This window comes from Perca fluviatilis, chromosome 7 (assembly GCF_010015445.1).
Source record: "Perca fluviatilis chromosome 7, GENO_Pfluv_1.0, whole genome shotgun sequence".
Taxonomy (NCBI): domain Eukaryota; kingdom Metazoa; phylum Chordata; class Actinopteri; order Perciformes; family Percidae; genus Perca; species Perca fluviatilis.
The window spans coordinates 22,383,307-22,404,843 of NC_053118.1; the positions used below are offsets into that span (position 1 = coordinate 22,383,307).

Here is a 21,537-nt window from a genome sequence, read left to right on the forward strand (position 1 = left end):
TGGAAAAACTACAATAGTGTGGTTTGGTGGGACAGAAAATTGAGGGAGAGGCAGAGAGAGAGACTATTGTTGACATGTTGGCAGTCACTGCTGTCATGAGTGGTTTAACAGAGCTGGAACACAAGAGCAATTTAAATCTGATTGTGCTAAATGTAGGGGGGTGAATGTGGGTTAGGGGCATCATATAAAAATATTTCTGTCTTCAAAGCATGCCGTTTATTTGGCTTTCATACCAAGAGGGAGGAATAAGGGGGAAAGTGCAGAAAGAGGAGATAAAAGAGAAACTCGTGAATTCAGCAGAGAGACAAAAGAGAAAGACCGAAAACGGAGTGAAATGGGGGGAGAATGAGAGAAAGAGAAACATCCTGGTTTTGCTCGCCCTGTCATTATAGAAGGGTTTCTCCTCAGGCACACAGACAGGCAGAGAAAAAGGGATGGAGAGAGGGATGAGAGAAAGGAAGGAGGGAGAGGACGGAGAAAAGCGAGAGAGGTGCTATGGCTTTTGGTAGGTCTGTCATTAACAAAGGGCCGGAGACGCATTCCGATCCTGTTATAGACCTGACCACTGGGGTTTAGATAAACACACACACATTAAATGGGCTAAGCTGGATCGCGTTCGTGAACTGTACTCGACTCCACACCCGGAGTAGCAGTAAAAACCTGGCAGACACCAAAACACGCAAGCACACTTGCTTAACACACATACACACACACACACACACACATACACACACACACACACACACACACACACACACACACACACACACACACACACACACACACACACACACACACACACACACACACACACACACACACACACACACACACACACACAGTAACTCACATACAAAACACATACACTTCTGCTTGCTGGCCCAGGCACAAGTGTGTTCCTCTGCAAACCAGAAGCCTCAAAACTGGAGAAATTGGAGAGCAACAGCGAGATGTGTGTATCAGAGTTGAAGACTTAATATATGACACTCAGACTTGAGTTAGACTTAAGTCACAAAAATGAGGACTTGCACTTGACTGCTCTGAGATTTCACTTGGATTTGAGAACAAAAACTTTTGTACCTCCTACAATATCACAAAAACAATACAGAGATCAGCTAGAGGAAGGCAGGCATAGCCTCACAACTTGTAATTACAATATTATGCCTATGCATTGAAAGCATGGTCTCAGTTCAGTCTATGTGTTTTACTTTGTAAATGTGCATATAAATCTTCAAAAAGGTATTCAGAGTGGTGGATCAGTGAACCGCACATGGTCACATCACACCAACGGAGATGATTCATTAAAAATTCTGTCAAACAAACAACCTGGTCTCACCACATCCCTTTAAGGCTCTGACACACCAATCCGACAGCCGACCGTCAGCAGAAAAGGCAGTCGGACTGATCAGTCGGCTCCCGTCTCTCAAAAAAGTGACTCGTATCACACCGAAGCGACGCCGACTTGAGCGTACATTCTGCGCGTACGCTAGACGTAATATGTCTCCATAACAGCAGGCAGCGCTAATCTGAAAAGACGGAACATCTCTCTAGACCCAGTAAACACAGAGCACGCTGTCGTCAGTCATTGTTTTCATCAGTGTTGATAGTAGCAGAGATGGGAAGTAACGAAGTACAAATACTTCGTTACTGTACTCAAGTAGATTTTTCAGATATTTTTACTTTACTTTACTATTTATTTTTGTGGCAACTTTTGACTTTTACTCCTTACATTTTAACACGAATGCCGGTACTTTCTACTCCTTACATTTTAGAAAATTGGCTCGTTACTTTAGTTTTGTACAAAAGGTCGTCTATCAGGAGTGATTGTGCAGGAGTGCATGCGGAAAATAGCGTGGACACGCGCCTCACACCGCGAGCCACACGGAGAAAAAAGGATAATCAGTTAGATTGTGTGTGTGCGTCCTTGAGTACTGTAAGTCGTATAACTTATGTTGTCAGTTAATTTATTTGATTGGGACAGTGCATGTTAATGAACAAACATGGAATACATGCATGTAAACATGCCGGATTGTAGCCAAGGGCTAATTTCCATCCATTTAAGCCTGTTGTTGTATGGGTCTATATTCCTTGCAAATTTAAAGTAAGCTAGTGATTTTGTTGTTTGTGTTCTTCACCTGTTAGCTAGGTTGCACGTTGCTTGATCTTATTAAAGCATCAAAAGAGAGAAGTTGTCTCTGTCCGTGTTTTAACAGACACACCTGGGACAAAGTTGGAAACCAGAATCAGCTTTAAATACAGTCCTAATCTAGTCCTAACTAACAAGTTTCAAATAATTTCACTGGAGTTACCGTTATTATTTTTTGCGTCATCAATACCGAATACAATCTAATTGGATCTAATTGGATGGGAATATACTGTAGCCTACGTTGCACTTGACGCACCACTACAAGACGACTCGACAGATTTGGCGTCATTCATTTGTGGCAAATCATTGCGGCTTGATGGTGGTAACGTTAGCACATAGTAGTATGATGACGACATGATTGAAAATGAAGAAAACCGAGATCCCAGAGATTCAGCAGACAAGCAGCAAGACATTCTCAATCATCCTTGGCCTTATCTGAGAGAGATGTTTAGGCATCAAGAATGCCTCCTGGTGAATGTGCTGCGTAACTCTTAAAGTATGGGGAACTTCTTAATTAACGTCTGTTTAGTAATTCATATTTAATCCTTTATTTTCTTTCCAGAATCCATATTTGAGCACACACACATACATGTAGATTCCTTTAAATGTTAAGGGGAAGATTAAAAAAAGAGAAACTGGATCTGTGAATTCTCACAGAATCACAACTGAATTCAGTAAATTTCCAAGCCTGTACTTTGTTACTTTTACTTGAGTAAAGAAGTTAAATCAGTACTTCTACTTTTACCAGAGTATTTTTTAACACAAGTATCTGTACTTCTACTTGAGTACGAGAAGTGAGTACTTTTGCCATCTCTGGATAGTAGTCAAAAAGGATCGTTGTTGTCATTACTCGCTGAACGGAAGGAAATACGATGGCTAGCAATAAGAAGATACTGGCGTTGTCAGCTCTGGGGCTTCTTCTTGTGGAAGAAACATTGATTCGCTAGTCAAGGGCTAGCACTCCACCAATCAGATTGGTCATTGAGTCCGACTGCTTCATTCATGATTCAACAAGTCAAATCCGCCAAAATGGATGCCGATGGCTCCTCCTTCGACTGACGACGGCACGGAACACACCGAACAGACTCGAGTCAGCGACCTCGCCAGACTGTCCGACGGCCGATAATCGTGTTGGCGTGTCAGTGCCTTTAGGCTCCCACACTTGACTCAAATGCCATGTAGCAAAATATATTGTTTCTCAGTGTTGAAACTACATACCAGGAAGCCATCAGGTGAGTCTGGTGTGAGCGTCATTCCCAGGTGAGAATTCCTCACGTTTTTAGAAACGTTCCGGAGAGCAATCTCACCTGAGAGAGAGAGAGTTTATTGTAGCATCTGGGTAACACAAAGTTGATTTGTAAAGGATATTTGTTTCTCTCACCTAGGTTCACTTTGCTGCAGTTTGAGTACTTCTCCTCTCCTATGACGCATTTGTACACATCTCCTTTCCTGTTGTTGGGCGGGCCGTCCCAGGGAGCACCGACCAGCATCCTTCAACAGAATGAAACAGTCATCAAAACATCATTGCACATCCTCTTTGTGTAAGAATTATGACAGTTTAATTATTTGTTTCTCTTTCAACACACACACACACACACACACACACACACACACACACACACACACACACACACACACACACACACACACACACACACACACACACACACACACACACACACACTTACGATTTCTCTCCCTTTGCTTCATGTTGTAAAACAGAGAAGCCAAACAGAGCATCCTCTGGACCGGTGAAGATTCGCGGATTCTTTACATCTATATTGAAACACTGACACAATCCTGAAAGACAGAAAAACAGAAAAGATTTATTACACAAACCTAAAGACAACACTTTTTTTTAATTGTCATTCCCTTAACCTCCAAACCCCAAAGGCAGGTGAGTCAGTCATCACAAACTCATGCTGCACAGCCAAACTTTGTTCAGTCCCACAGAACTTTATGTTAAATTCTAATGAAGATCCCAAAGTTTCCAAAGATGTCCAATATGCCAGGCTGATTTTTGAGAAAATGTATATAAAATGATTCATAAGATATCTACAATATTTTCTTTTAATGAGATGGTGATGTCATAAAATAACATAGAGTCCTAGGTTTGAATATTTCACTCATGTTATTATGTGTAAACATAATATAGCTTAAACAAAGAACTGGAACAAGCTCACACAGAATATAGATGTGGTACTGACAGACAATGTGGAATAAGATGATTTTTCCAACCTTTAAGAAACTTAAAGGAAAATAATTCAATTCAAAATCCTTTATTTGTCTCTCAATCCAAAAACACAAGTATGACAAATGTGTTAGAAAGATGGAGGATTAATAGCAGCAATATCTAACACAGGTCAAAGTGTAAAAGGTCAAAATTGCAAGTTCATTTATCAGTCTATACACAAGGTAAACTGTCCACAAAAGGGGAAAACTGAATGTTCGCTTTTGGCCGAGAATTAGATGAGAGGATCGACACCTCTCTCATAGTCTGTTAAATATGAAGCTACAGCCAAAAGTTTGCTATCTTAGCTTAGCATAAAGAATGGAAACAGGGGGAAACAGCTAGCCTTGCTCTGTCCAAAGGTAACAAAATCTGCCTACCAGCACATCTGAAGCATCGCAAAATAACACGTTATATCTCGTTTGTTTAATATGTACCCATAAAAAAGTGTAAAAAACACAAATCACCATCTTAGTGCCGGTCTACTTTTTAGTAACTTCATATTTATTGTAAAACATGAGCGTAATATATCAATCTTAACATCTAACTTTCGGCAAGAAAGTAATAAAGTGCATTATGAATTAGCTGTTAAAACTAGTAAGAGCATGTAAAACAGGAAGCTAAAAACTGTATGTAAACAACCGTACATCTACAGTGCAGAGTCAAATTATTATTGCCCCTCTTGGACTTGGGAGAGGGGATTCGAGGGAGGGAGAAGGGGGACTGAAAACGATGGATAAACATAGTGACCAAAGGCAACCTTTGAGGAAAAAGGGAGTTCAGTTTGAGGAGAAAGAGGGAGAGGAGAGGGGAGAGAAGAGGCAAGGCAGGGAAGGGTGTGGGTTAGAAAAACGATGGAGTATAGTAAGCCCCCTGTTGTGACACACAAGCCTGCCCTTCATACAAGAGAGAGAGAGGGGTGAGGGAGACAGAGGAAGACAGAGAGCAACAAGATGGTAGTCAGACAGTTCACATTCACGTTGTGAACATTTAGGTGTAAACTGAAGCAATGAAAACATGTTGCAACTGGCAAAATGAAAAACACACATCTTGTTTGTTCACAGTCTGAAGGGGAAAGTCTAACTATGGTTTTCCAACACCAGAAAAAAATACATAAAGGCAGACCTACATAGATTAAATGTTTCCTGCTTTGTTAATTAAAGTGAAACTGAATGAACAAATGAAACAAGAGCTTCCTGATGACCTTTTAGAATTCATAATAAATAGGATTAGTAATTTTGTTAGCCGCATTGCAGATCTTCACATTAGTAAATTGATTTATTAGGTGTTGTGGATCCAGGAATTTAAATTTTTCTGGAAACAGTTAGTAATTAAAATTAAACAAGTTGCATAAGTTTTCTCCAGTTGTCGGTTACCTTGCCTACATCAGGTCTGAGTTGGCTCTTGTTTCTACCCTAAAGTCCATCAATAAGTCATGAGATCTTTTAAACGAAATGTAAACAACCATAAATACTAGATACACAACTGTTTTTTTTTTCATTAAGGTTTTGACCAAATAAAACATTTACTTTTAATGGATAACGAAATTAAGAGTCTACAGCCATGCTAATGGCTCTGTGAGGCATTAGCGGTGCTTTGAGCTAAATGCTAAGCATGCTACCATGCTTACAGTAACAATACTAATATGCTGATGTTTAGCAGGTATACCATCTTAGTTTAATGGTAAGCATGCTCACATTTGTACTAAACGCAAAGTACAGTAAGGCCGATGGGAATGTCATTAACCAAAGATGATGACACAAGATGAAGTCAGGTGATCACAAAAGTTACTACAATTCATCCTAAGGTGGACATGACTGTGTGCACAAAATGTCATGGCAATCCATCCAATAGTTATTTAGACATTTATCTCAAAACCACAAATGTCAACGTCATAGTGGCACTAGAGGAAATGTCAGGTTCATACCAAGTAGGCCCTTTGTTTGGCTCATACTTGGATTAAACTTTGTATTAAATGTATAAAAATGCACAGTATACTGTACAGACCGATAACAATGAATCCACATTTATTTCCTGTTTCAGCAAAGTGTGACAGGAAATAAACTCTCCTTGCTATTTCCTTCAGATATACAATTCCACCTAAATTAAAGAGCAGCATTATGTTGTATTTTTTTAGTTCAGTCTCAGAAACACTGTGCTACTCTTGACAGTTGATATTTAACTTGTCCCACTTATGCATCTACTAAATGTTATTTGTAACCATGGAAAGCAGGGTGTGTTGGTGTGTTTTGTAAAAGGGGATTTTTTTAAAGTAAATTTGAGTTGACATGTAATTAAGCAGCATCCAGGGGCATCTCCAGTAACTCTTCTACTGTACTACTCAGTGATTCCACTGGAGAGAAGTAATCCAGATGGGGAAAAAGACCCGAACATTGCTGCTGTGATTATACACCAGCTACTCACACACTTGTATACAGATACTTACCCACAAATACACACAGACACACACGCAGACAGTTACCTCGGACCGGTCAACTAGAGGGTTATTCCACTTGGTTTTGACAGAGAAACTAGATATGTTCACTGTTTCTCTTCCATCTCTGCTGCTGCCTTTCTCACATACTGATGTTCTTTCTACCTGTGCTTTCATTTCTCTTCTATACAGATGTTTTTCATTGTAATGTCATTGCATTTTCAGCCAAGTTTCTTCTTTTCCTTGTACCCAGATTTACTCAGGGGACAGTTACAAATATGTTTTTTTTTTGTGTTTTATAGTCATGCTAGCAGATGGGTCCACCAGTTTGGTCCAGACTGAAATACCTCAACTTATATTTGATGGATTTCCATAAGATTGTGATAACTTTAGTCATCTTTTTGCTGTCTTAGCACCATGATCAGGTAAAAATTTGAATTTGTCAAATACTTTGGTTAATGACCAAACACCTGCAATCAAAACAACATCCTCAGAAGTAGCTACTTAAGTGTTAATTTGCAGAGCATGTTAAACTGATATGGTGAACATAGTAAACATTGTACCTGCTTAACATCAACATGTTAGGACTGTCATTGTGCGTAAGTTAGCATGCCAACATTAGCATTTAACTCAAAGCACCACTGTGCCTATGTAAGTAGAGCCTCACAGAGCTGCTAGTGCAGCTGTAGACGTCTTGTTTCTGCATATCTTGCAGATCTGAGTGAGCTTCCAATATTTCAACGTCCAAACCTCCGGTGACTTTGATGAGATTTCTCCATCTCTAGGCTATCTGATTCTACACAGATGTTTAATACACTTCACCTATGGGAATATGCGTAGGCAAGGACAGAGTCATTCCTTAATACTAAATCTTCCATTTTCATGGCCAGAATGAATACAAATCTATCGAGCTTTGTTGCAACGAGTTATTCTCTCATTTTCTCTCCCACCACCGCTTTTATACACAGTGTAGTAAAATGTTTCTGTCTCTTCTTGTGGCACCATCACCCACCCTCTCTGATTCCAAATTGCTTTCCACAACAAACCAGGGCTCCGATAACAACCCGCTGCTACTGATTTTCTCTGTCATCCTCCTATTTCACTCATTCTCTCATAAACCATAAATTGCTCTTTTCTTTTACCATCTCTCCTAACACACACACACACACACACACACACACACACACACACACACACACACACACACACACACACACAAACACACACACTGTAACTCTACCACAAGGCCCCCTCCCTTCCCAACCCACAGAACTGTACCATCGTTCCCTGTTTTCCCTGTCCTGTCCTCCATCCTCTGGTTCCATTTTCATTGGGGTTTATATATGACACTGTACCGCAGCCTGTCTGACCACCCATCGCCATGACAACTGACGGCAAACATTTATCAAGCCAAACTGGGTCCAGATTCTCTCAACCACACATTCAGCTCTGGGCACTACTGCTGCTGGATGTGTATGGCTGTGATTGTGCAATATAGGCTATATATACATGTTTATGCACAGAAACTGAACTTGACACTACAATGTTTTGAAAACTATAGAGATATGCTAGCACTTAAATATGCAGAGACATTGATGTATGTTGTTTTAATTGGACTAACATATTTAAGTTTCCCTTTCTCCTTGTCTGTTTCTCTGTGTCTTTAATTTATATCCCTGACTCAAAGCACCTCTGTGAAATGCTCGACTGTCTGTTTCTATCATCTTTATTTAACCGACTCATAATGTTTCCCATGCATCCCCCTCCTTCACCTCTTCTCACCCCCTTTTAACAGATTTTCTCTCCATTATCTCGTTCGTGTTCTGTTCTCATCTTTGTCACCCTCTCCTGGGGAATGGGGGTGGAAGAAGAGGGGGAGTAGTAATGAAAGTCAGCAAATAATGGGAGAGTAAAAAAAAAAACATAAGAAGATAGCTGGGAGAATAATAGCAACAATTTATGAATGACTAACACACACACCTGTGTTTGGCATCTCAGTAAAGCATAACAGAGTGTAACAGGCATGGGATGCCTGCTGTCCACATCAGGGGAGCTCTGCTGAAACCATTAACATTACACACACTTACTCACCTACATGCTCCTGTATGACACATGCACAAGCTAACAAACTCACACACATGCAGGAACACTTAAGATAAGACCACATAAGCTACAGTACAAATTAAATGAAAGGTTGCACAGAAAAAAAAAGGAAATGATTTTTTATGTACATGCATGATTTAAACTGATAATGGAGTGCAATGTGTAAAACTTAACCACAGGCAACATTTGGCTGTTTGCATGTGTAAAAATGTGTGTGTGTGTGTGTGTGTGTGTGTGTGTGTGTGTGTGTGTGTGTGTGTGTGTGTGTGTGTGTGTGTGTGTGTGTGTGTGCGTGTGCGCGCATGCATGTGAGTGTATACATTTGTGGTCCTTGTTCATTCCTCAGCTTCTGGATGAGAAGCATAGCAGGAAAACTGGCTGGGTGGATAATTGTTCTTCCGTCTACATGTAAACATTTGGCACAATCGATACATTAACTTCAGCGTGTGCGTGCGTGTGTGTGTGTGTGTGTGTGTGTGTGTGTGTGTGTGTGTGTGTGTGTGTGTGTGTGTGTGTGTGAGAGAGAGATATTTAGAGCAGGTAAAAACTTAACATGCCTTGCACAACATAATACCTCAGCCTATTGATATCATTTTGCGTCACGGCTGCATGCTATGATTAAACCATGCAGTTAAACCTCTGCTTATCAGCTGCATAAACACTTGGTAGACAACAATGGTCTTTTTCTTGCTGGTCAGCAGGAATGGCTCAATGAGGTGTGTGAGGCTGCTCTGCCACAACGAACATGAGTACATGAAGGGAGCTGATGTTCACGCTCCATGGAGAAAACACACATGGCATAGATGCCTTATTAGGGGAACTTTAGACATCAACTCTAAGTTATGGATATGGCTGATATGGCGAGGTGGGGTCAAGTTACACAGCTGCCAGAGTCAGAAGGTGTCAGCTGTAAGAGGAGATGAACCAGTAACCTTTTGGCAGAGGATACATGCAATATCTGTGATCGCTCCAAACATCTTCTGGTAGCTGGAGGCCTCCAGCAAGAATGAAATACTTCCTCACTACTGACATAACTGATAGATTTACACAAGGATCAGACTTTGAACATTACTTTGTTGGACTCATGCACAACTTCCTATACCTTTGATCTGTTTGGCAAATGCAGTGCGGCCATATGTTTTAATATGCCTGCTTCTCTCCTCTCCTGCACACAATCATGTTAGGAATGTCTTCATGGTCAGTCACTGACTGTCACACAGAATAAAGCTCTTTGGGACTCAGGGAGGCACGTGTGACACAATCATTCACACATGTTCTCTGTTAAAGTGCAAAAGTTGTAGAGGTTAATGACCATATCACCTAGAGAGACAGTGCTGGAGGACAGGAGAGCAACTGGGAAGTGAAGAGGCATCAATCATGGACAAGAGGTCGACTTTAGTTCTCCAAAGTTCACAAGTTAGCTTTATGAGCCCCCCCCCATGTTCATTCACCCGTTATCCTTAAGTACTTTCATCTTATTTAAGAAAACAACACGTTAACCCAGTTAAAACTTGGGACTTCTAAACCAAATTATGACTTTTAAAAAATGACTATAAAGTTGTTTTTACCTTTAAGAAGGAGGATGAAGTCCAGGCACAACAGGTAATTACGCAGCTCCATTTATAAAATCGAATGAAAGCAGAGTCTCTATTTTTCTCTTTTTGTTCCCTGTTTACAAAGTGGTGTCCCCTGAGCTGTTGGAAATGCAGTGCATCGGTGTCCACCACAAACACATAAACACACACGCGCTTTTTCAGCTCTCTCTTTCCCCAAGAGATGCGTAAAATCCGGTCAAACGGTGCTGCAGTGGCATGTCTGCTGTGCGTGTGCGGGCTGGTTTACAAAAGCAGTCTCGAGTTATTTAATATAGATGAAAATAAAAGAAACCTACTCTACACGAGAATTCCTGTCCGTGATTTTTGCGTTTCCTAAAGTCCCTGTAGGAATATTTGGCACCACAGGAGAAACTTATATTATAAGTGCACGAAAAGCTCTTTAGGATAAAGAGAAAAAAACTTAATTGACACCTCAGTGACCCATGCTTTTGGGCGTGAAAATCTTACACCTGTCCCATCCAACAAGAGGCCGCAGTTCAGACTGATTAAACCATTACTAATGTGTAACACCTTCCCAAACAGTCTTCGCAGCACCGCGCTTTATCCCTCCTGACTCCGGAGCGCGTCTTTGAAGATCAAGCTCTCCTGTAGACAGAAACTTCGCTCATCAAGCCAAAAGTTTGAGGTGAGGTTTCTCAGATAACTTGTTATCCATGATTATCTCCGCTGATTTTCTCACATTAACAGCAAATCGGTTGTTTGTCGGGAGTTTCTGTCGATGTAAATAGTCTGTGTGCCTCTAGTAACGGATTTCTTTCACTTTGAAATGAAAGAGCGCATTTATCCTCAGAGCTCCCCTCCCTCCCACCAGTCCTCTCTGAGCAACTGGTTCACATTGACAAACCTCAAACCCACATTTCTCTCTCCCTCTCTTTCTTTTTAAAACATGCTCCGACGATTTCTCTCTGTCAAATATTTCAGGTCACCTCTGACTTGCTTATTTTTTTTCTTTGAACTGCCATTCACACATAAGATCTCCAACTTTGTGGAAAATAACTAAAAACTGAAACAAAGTAGCGTACCACTTTCTAATAAAGTACCCTTTATAACGGGTTTATATGCTATCATTGTTGGCTATTGGTTAATAAATAATTTAGATCAGTTAATAAGTCATTGATAAGATCAACTTTTGGGTTGCCAGGTTTTGGAAAATCCAATGTTACCATGTTTCAATTTTCACTAAGCCACAAGCTTTAGTTTAATTAGTCATGTGCAGTTATACATGTTTATAATGTTATATTGTTAATAGATAATCAATAAAGGGTTTTTACAACAATCAATCAAGTCTGATTCTAGATCAGATGCCCTTTTCCAGAAAATAAGTGGTTGAGGGGTGTTCCTGATGAATTTGAGGAGCTGTAGCTAAAAAGATAAAGCATGTGTCACGCTGGAAGAGGACTTTCCACAACCTGGCAACCCAAAAGTTGTTCTTTTTAATGGCTTACAAATATAGCATTAGTCAATTATTCATTTGATGTATTAATCATTAATTAAGTAATTAATGACATCTTAACCATTTATAAAGTTTCCAGAACGTTATATCAGCCTTTTAATTTGAAATTATTCAAATTCAGATAAAGGTGAATGTTACGTGTCTGAATGTTTGACCCCTACAGTGGCTCTGTTGTAAGGGGCATAATACTGGCATGTCGAACACAGGTGTAACTAATAACATAATTAAATGCTGCATTGTGTCACATGAAATGCTGGAAAGTTAAGTTAATCTTATTAGTTCCACCTGTACTTTTCCTGCTATAACAAGTCAAAATGTGTGCTGTGAAAAAGGTTGGGGAATGTGATTATTAAGGGAATGATGAAGACACTAGAGCCCTGATACTGACATGGCTATCAAGATTCAGGTTAGCCAAATTATTTCAGATGTAGGCTACAAGACAGATTTTACAGAAAAAAAACCCTCTTTTAACAGTTTGAGCTAAAATCTACTTGTATTTTGATCACCTGTATCTTATGATGAAACATTTCTATCCTGATGGGTGTCTCTTTCAGGATGACAATGGCCCCATCTACAGGTACACTGGTTTGATGAGTATGAAAATGTTGTGAATCAAATTTGATGGCCTTCGTCATCAAAACACAGACACTTGGAAGATCATACCAATGAGCACTGAAGCTGTTCTGGACATGCGAATATGTGTAAATGAGTATAAGAGCATGAAGTGCTGTGCAGTAAGCTGTTATCTGGACCACACCTAGAGGGAGTTAGACGGAATTCAAATAATGAAATAATGTCAATGTGAATAATGTTACACATGGATAATGAATTGCACCTACTGTAATACATGGACCCATCTGTCCTGAATATTCTTGTAAAGCTCTTGGGCGCCACTCTCAGGCCTCTACAGTTACTCCTCCACATGTCCACAGTGGCACAATTATGCCGAATGCATGTGATTATATGAGGTGCATTGCTTTTTTAAAAGATGCCCTATCCAAAATGATACACCATTATTTATTTGTTGATTATATTCTGTATTATTAATCTGGATCTGCAAAGTAGTGTGTGTAGTGAGTAAAATGTACAATATTTTACTCTGCAGTGTAGTGGAGTAGAAGTATGAAGTAGCAGAAAATGGAAATACTAAAGTAAATTAATGACTTTCCACCACTAGTATTACAACTGTGACAATACGCTCTATGCACAGCAGTGTCTTGTATTTCCGGTGAAATCTCAGGTTGCTTGACAACGTCCGCTGAGCGTACAGCCCAAGCATCAGGATGAATCACTAGTCCACATTTTCTCAAGTTCAGGTTTTCTGAGTTGCAGTGAGTCCTGTAATGCACATGTCTCCAGATCCAGTCCATCTTGTTGCTTTTTCAATCTTGTGCAACTGTGACAAAGTCACAGACAGTGATGTCAGAAGCAACATTTCTTGGTTTGTTGGCACATACAGTATGTCCTGTCTGTGGGCTTTAACTGGTAGCCCTCTAGTGGCACTTTTGGGAATGTGGAGGCATCCTCATGGAATGGGTGATGACACCATCTGATGGAGGAGGTGCATGCTGATACAAGAGGGTGCCAGCCTGTACTTTCCCAAAGATGGACTCCACAAGTGGTTTATCAGGTGAGATATCCCTGGTGCAGATAAGTGGAGCAGAGTCTGGTTTGAAGCCAGCATACAGGCAGCTTTAGTGTCAAGAGGTGATGGGTCTGGAAGCTCACCACTGTAGCCTTTGTATAGGGTAGACTGTGTACAGTTGAGACATGTGTACAGTTGAGACACCTTAAATAACTTGCGTGCACAGCAAGCACAAGTTTTGATTTTTGCTGTGCACATGCGTATTAGTGACCTCTTCGATCGTGGGAAATTTGAACAACGGACGCATCTCCGATCCGAAGGTATCAGCAAAAGTTTTTTTTCTAAAGTAAGACGTTCAGTTCACAATGCACTCTCCACAATGAATAGCTTATTATCCTGATGTGACTGTTAAACATAACTGATATCATCACAAACGTTATTCTGTGCTCTAAAAACTGGCATATGGTATTGCGTCATGCAAGGTCATTGCAAAATCTAGAGAAATGTGCGAGGTGGCCAGCGGGGGACAGTTGAGACACAGCTGTATCCATGATAGAGTTCTATTATGTCACACGCTGTTTAGTTGGTCAGTGTTATGATAACAGGTTAAACGTTGTAATTAGCCAGCATAGGACGCAAATGAAAATAAAATTAGATATTTGTGATTTCCATTTGTGCTGTTGCAATATCTGTTTGTTAAATATATTATTCCTGTTTTATAAATTTTAATCAGTGCTAATTTCAATAAAATGAATTAATTTAAATTGATGAATAAACAAATCTGTTTCCCAATTGTTATTTTCTTTATTTGTCTTAATTTATGATATTTGCAATGCACGGTTAGTTACCCTTACATCATTAAAAATGGGTGTCTCAACTGTACCATGGTACTGTCTCAAATGTACCACATATGGGTACAGTTGAGACAAAGTTGAGACAAAAAGCACCTTATTTTTATAAGCTAATTGTGGAAAATATAAACTACTTATGGGTATTATTGATTGATAATATCTTAGTCTACAAGCTAATGAAATGCCATGTGGCATGTTATGTGGAAATTCACTTCTTTTCAGTGTCTATTTTTGTGTGAAAAATCAAAACGCAAAAAGTGTCTCAACTGTACTCAGTCTACCCTCGTGCTGATCTGGAATAACAGTGTCAGAAAATCAATAACCATTCTTGCAACACAGTGACTTACTGACGTGTTAGTGCTTTTCTATTTTCTACTAATATATTTTATGGAATATCCATGTTTTGTTCTCAAAAACATTCATGTAATTTGTCCCATTTACTCAAATTTAATCTAAAGTGTATCTGGACACACCTCTTCATATGGGATTTTAGTGTTTTTTTCTCTTATTTTTTATAGATATGTTTATGAAAAGTTCATATTTTTTCAATACTTTCCATGTAATGGGAACCAGTGACTTAAATTGAATACAAAAATGTAGCCTCTATATGCCTATGACCCAGCACTAGCAGCATTTCACCTTCCATTAGTGGCAGCAGTACCGTTCAGCAGCACTCCAGTCGGTGAGTGAGGAAGAAATTCTGCGCCATCTTTAATTTAAAGTTGGTTCTTTCAACTTTTAATACTTATCTCCTTTCCATCAGACTAAGTCATGTTTTTTTTACTTTAAACCCACCTGCTGTCGATTTTTCCCACCTGATAATGCACCAATAAGATTATCCTCCGTTCAATGAGCTCACATTTACAACATTTTTCCCGCAAAAAAATTAAATAAAAACCAAAATGACTGAAATGTTCGGTTTTTCCCGTTAGTCAATTAGCACATCTCGATTTGTGAGTTTGTTTTTTACCCCCCTTCTGGTGACCAAGAATCACTACACCAGGGAATAGCTGAGATTACTAACATGAAAGCCTTTAAACTGGGTCAGATTTAAAGTTAATGAGTTACCTGTCTTTAAAAACAAAGTTCCAGTTTGTTTGACTTATTTTAGATGTCTATCACATATTGAGACACTGGAGGGAAAAAGAGAATCTCCATTTTAGAATCGATTCACATAAAAACAATTCATTTCGGAGGCCTCTGAGACATGCATGATGTGTTAATCCTCTTAATTGATCCACACATTCATTTGCAACATTTTGTATTCCAGTTAATTTTATGCTAATTTGACTTTTGGTAAGTGGATACAGTGTACTTAATTTGCACTGGCCCATATCTACCACAGAGATATTTTACAAATTTGTTATTTGCTCAAGTCAAAAATTGCATTCATTTGGAGGTTGAGGTCCTAAGTCCTTTCCCAATTTGGTAATATGTATGTTGATTGGGAAATCCACTCACTCAGTACAAGGGAATATCATTTAGGCTGGATCTGTACTGAAGTCATAGTCATCCACTTTAAAAGTGCCAGGACAAAGCTTACAGTAACATGCTGTTGCAATGTTAAAAGGGTATAGCCTAGCAATTCCTGTGAAAACGCATATTGTTATTTATTGACAACTCATATAGTAGTCTGCAGTGGTGTTTTTCTATACTTCTGTGATTTTTGTATCTTAGTATCTTATATGTATTTTCATATTTCATTTGAGCCTGCCCTGTCAAAGATATCTGTCACTTGTGATGTTTTTCTTATCTTGTCTTACTAGTTTGTATTGTTATTTATTGGTATTTCATGTATTTGATGGTGTTTATGTAGCCCATCATCTGAAGGTAAGGTTTACTGTAACCTATGAGATTTGGAGGATTTTGTGTTTTTGCTTCAAAGGGGTTCAATGGTTCAACCAGAGACATTTTCGATGTTGTGGTGTCACTGCAAAAAAATGCAGTTATTGGCTGCTGCTAAAACAATTCTCACTTGTCACCACTTGGTGCTGCTCTGTTTCAACTATTGTACATTTCCAAGCCTGTCTGAGCAGCATGAAGTGCTTGAGTACTGTAACAGCCAGTCGAAATTGGTGGGTTTTGCTTTTTATAGCAAATTGCAAAAGATCCTCCAAGGCCTGCTTGTCTACTGATTGTCACGATGGTCAGCTGATTGATATAATGCTGAATTCCTCCTTTCACATTTGTAGTAATGGAGAGTGTCTTTTTCTGTCTCTTGCAAATCAGGTCTCCCAGTTGAGACTTATATGGTGATGGATTTCTGCCTGGACTAGGACACAGAGTGCAAAAACTCATAATACATCTGAAAAGGAGAATAACTTCATTAGCTTTTGATTTATGAATCCAGTGGGGGTAGAGATAATGATTATTGGATAATTGACCTCAGTCTCTCCATCATTGCACTTACAGTTACTGCCTAATTGACATTGGTCTCCATCAGTGTCCTTGCCATTATTGCCTTCCTCTTCTTCGTCTTTATCTTTTTTTTCCCATATTCTTCCTCTCGGATCTTGGTTGTTTTGGTCCTCATCTCAAATATCGCTAAGAGACACATATACTTTTTATGTTTGCAGTGACCCACATAGTAATAAGGCAGCCGTATGTTAAACCAGACGCGCTTGCTCACATGCAACCAAACCTGTACACAACCACTGATTCCTACACAGAGGAACTGCAGTGAGAGCCAAAATAAACACACTTACAGACCGTTTCACACCACTAGGAGCTATGCAGGAGCCAATTAACTTCAGGCATAAAATCAAACTCTGCAGGAGTCACACTGCTGTAATAAATGCAGAGTAGATAACTTTTACAGCTTTTACAAACTGCACAGTAGAGTGAACACTCAATACAGGTGGATTCCGGCCATACTTTATTCTCTGTGTCCACTAAGAAATTTGTCATTGATTATACATTGAAGAGTCACCTTAATGTTTTCTACACAGACCTTAAAAGCAAAGCAAATTAGACTTTAGTGTTTTAGACTAGGTCTCTGATGCTGATGATTACTCCTGATTGTGCATATTATATTAAGATGTGCAGTCATGTATTTTCTGGTCTAAAATAAAGAAATGCAGCACCAAAAAATATTCTAAACTTCATGTGTGGTCTATCAGTGACTGAGACAGCAGCAGAGATTGGACATTGAACTGACGTCTAATGCACAGTGTCCCAAGTTCCCCTTTTAAAGCAAATGCACAATTTAGGCTGAGGAGCAAAAGGAATGTCTGAGCGTAGTACTACATTAGCTGGCATGTCCATGGGATATTTTGCCTGTTGGATGAGTTTGGCTGGGTAGATAGATAGATGGAGGGCAGTAGAAGACCATAGCACAGGCGTGTTATATCATCAGTGCAGTACAGTACAGTACTGTAGCTGTGATTTGTGGAATTAGTTAGACGGTAGAGACAGTGTAGTGTTAGCAGACAAGCCTGTTTTCTATCTGTCAGCAGGTGCTCCTGCGATGTCAATCCTGCTTGGTTTGGCAGCAGCCGCACCGAACATGTTACACCTGTAGTTATAATAATGATGTTCTGTCAGTGTGCAATGCTTCTTCCCACGAAGAGTGCACGGCTTTGCTATTTCAGAAAATGTTGCTCTCACACATACAGCAACTTGTGGATCGCAGATTTGGATTTATTTTCATTTATTATTCACACGTTTCAGTGTGTTTGTGTGAGATTGCATGCATGTGCAGCAGCCAGTAGTTTTATTTTTATTTTTTTATACAAGGTGTGCTTCCTCCCACCCCTATTTCCCAAATCACAGTCCTCTGCAACCAATCAAACGACACCACAGCACACCTTGGCCAGCCACAGTGTGTCCAGCTATGACATGCTGGTCTCCGGTATGTGTTAACCTGGCTGCTGTCTGGAGTTGGTCAAAAGAAGAAAGAGAGTGAGCGAGTGAGGAAGGGAGAGAAGAAAAAAAAAGGGGGAAAAAAGAGAGTGTGATAAGCTGAACCTCATGTATGCAGAGATGCAGGCTCTTTAAAAGTACCACTGATCTACCTCCAGCTATTATTTTTCCTTTGAAGAGTTTGTAATGTTATACCTCATTAAACCTTCTCTTAGATTCCCTGGAGGCTCTCAGGGATCACTTGAAGCTTAACGTATTGAATACACTCATCTCCAGGTTTTTCTGTGTAACGAATCGGTTGATCCGGAACAAAAGCAACAGTAGCTGTGGATACACGTTTGCCTTAACAAAACAAGTTGTGGGTGAAATGGGCATATGCTTGCATGTTTGTTCCTTGTGCGTTGGTGTGTGAGAGTGTTTTGACATTGAGCAATTACTATAAAAAAGGAATTAGTCATTGAGCTCTGACAGTTGATCATCCTGTAAAGCCTGATGATCCTCCTGGGCGCCTCTCTTCACTCTCATCTAATTCTTATGTTGGTGGCTACATGTGTAGATGCTACACTAAATGACCAAAGTATGTAGACACATCTGCCCACATCTGTTAACAGATATTATATTATATTTTAGGCAACATTACAGGATGCTTCCAAGTTTTGGGCGAAAGTTTGGGGAAGTTCCTCTTTCAGCATGACAATGTCCCCGTGCCCAAAGTGAGGTCCAAGCAGAAATGGTTTTCTGAGTTTGGTGTTGCACAAAGCCTGAAACCCGAAGAGTGGAGGCTGTTACAGCAGCATATTAGGCCATGTTTTTGGAATCAGATGCTCAATAATCACGTATGTGCGTACTTTTTCTGTGATTAACATTTGCATTAGCATTTTAAGATAACAAACATTTACAGGAACACGTGAAAAATATCTGGTTATATGATAACCAGCAGTATTAATATCAGTACTTATCACATATGGGTGTAGGCTACTGTTGCGGCAATAAAGGAAAGGTACTCTGCTGGTGAATATTGCATGGCTTTAGTGCTGATCTTTGTTAATTGGACTGTTTTGGCAGCGTAGGGTGCTTTAAGAATTACACTGTTTATTTTTGTCATATTTGTGCGGGTTTAGCTGCCACAAAAAAACGTGCAAGCCTTTTGTGAATGTCAGTGTTCACTTCATGAGGTACACCTACACAATCTAATAGAATCCAGTACAACTGTTCTGCCATAAAGTCTACTTATATGATGCCTTTAATTTAAAAAATAAAGTTTGACACTGTCATAGAGGTGTTGTTTGAACTATGTTTTAGCATTGAGGTCATACTTAGCTGTGGTGTTGCATCATATTCAGAGGTGTTTCTAATATTCTGACCCCTCATGTAAGAAAATAGGAGGATACAAATTGTATACATCTAAGTGTAATGTAGTCCAGTACAAAACCATCTTTAATTTTGACCTCAGTAATAAACATATTATTGAATTTACACATTTTTGACAATGTCAACAAAAACGCAACATTATAAAGGCACAACAGTTGGATTGCAACAGATTGTACCCAACTGGATTTCAAAGTGCACTCCATCTGCTTTCTATGCTTTGCAGTGTTTGAGCTATACTTTTATAGTATAAAAAAATGCCTAAAATGTCTAATTCCTTGTACGTATAAGAGAATTCTTTTCCCTCTTTAACTTCTCCCATACTGTCTCTTCTTTCTTATTCTGTCTTAAAATAGTATCTTCCAACTTTTCATCATCTCCCTCTGTTTCTGCAGAGGTCAGCCACGTCAGAGTCTGTAATCAGATTTATTATTAAATTCTTTATCTCTACAAAGACTTCATTCAGCCGTCCTCTGGTATACTGTGAGACCATTGTCCTACACTTAGCGGAGGAGCAGGACGATTATTCTCATCGGGGATATTCCCCACTAAGCTGACAGTAGATCTGCAGATGTCTGAACATAGTACATAGATAAATCTTTGGCCCATTTGTGTGTAAGTGAATTAATCATCTTTTATAAAATTATACTAGGAAGTTAAAAGGAGCTTTCACCATTACCTCGCCTGTCCTTTTAGTATCTGACTCATCGTCTCCACATCTCTCCATTCCATTACACTCTTTGATTTTATTTTCCCTAATGGAAGGATTCTCTGCCCAGACATTAAAGAGGAGCGTTTTTAAAGGTTGTTGGTTTGAGTGTCCTGTGTGGCCCAGTGGGCCAAGGTGCCAACCATATAGTCTTGATTTCCAGATGTTTCCCATGACCTTTACTGAATACCTTCCCCACTCTCTCATGCCTTTTCTGTGGCTTATTAACTCTACATCTTGACAGGGAAAGAAGGAAATATTAAGATATTTAAAAAAAAATGTGTGTGTGTGTGTGTGTGTGTGTGTGTGTGTGTGTGTGTGTGTGTGTGTGTGTGTGTGTGTGTGTGTGTGTGTGTGTGTGTGTGTGTGTGTGTGTGTGTGTGTGTTGCTCTCATGTGTACTATCCTTGAACAATGTTTTACAAGAGGCCTCAAAGGTTCCTGGGTGGTCTACTTGCTTTTGCCACAGGAGATTGGTGCTCTTTACCATGGTGTGTGTGGCTGTTAGATGTGTGTATCAGTTTGTACCTGCTTGCAGGTGTGTGCGGCTGTAAATCAATATCTTTGAAAGAGACAGTACAGTATGTGAGGGTGTTTAATGACACTCACCTGTCATCAGACTGTCACATGCATGCTCTTTCTATGAATTTGTGTTTGGTGTGCAGACTATCACAAAGATATGTGCCTCTTTTTCATGCTCTCCCACTCGGCCCCCTGCGGGGAATTTTTCTACGAGCCTTCCCTCTTCTTTACTATCTAACCCAGAATACACTTGACCCATGTGGCAATAATTGTGTCAACCAGATCACAAATCACCCATCTTACCTTTTGTGACATACTCTCAAGTATGCGGACAAGTGCACACACTCCACTCCTCCCTGAACATAAGTCATTTATCAAACTGCAAGCTGACTCAGCCGTGGCCCCGGGGCACTTAAACGAACCTGCTCTCACACAATAGCACTAAAGTTTGGTTTCTATTCAGATAGCTACAATGGTTACATTTGGATGTTATATATTCGATTTCCCACAGGTATTTTTTTATTTTGTTGGTATGCATGCATGTTTTTGCCCTTTCAACAGTGTGTCACTGTTTATTTCCTGACTTACAGGGAGTGTAGGAGTTAGGTATGTATGTCCCAATGTTGCCAAACTGTCTTCTGTTCCTTGTTACGTTTTCTG

At 39.7% G+C, this 21,537-nt stretch overlaps 1 protein-coding gene across 1 annotated transcript in view; it reads right to left on the reverse strand.

The window, feature by feature from the left end:
* itga10 (integrin, alpha 10) overlaps positions 1-11,382 on the reverse strand; it is a 28,356-nt gene extending 16,974 nt beyond the window's left edge. Inside the window, exons 1-4 of the mRNA XM_039805189.1 lie at positions 10,482-11,382; positions 3,835-3,946; positions 3,528-3,637; positions 3,365-3,453 (exon numbers count right to left, since the gene is read on the reverse strand). Of these exons, the coding sequence (XP_039661123.1) occupies positions 3,365-3,453; positions 3,528-3,637; positions 3,835-3,946; positions 10,482-10,533 (363 nt within the window). The 5' untranslated portion in view covers positions 10,534-11,382. The remainder of the gene's footprint in view (positions 1-3,364; positions 3,454-3,527; positions 3,638-3,834; positions 3,947-10,481) is intronic.
* Positions 11,383-21,537: the final 10,155 nt, after the last annotated feature.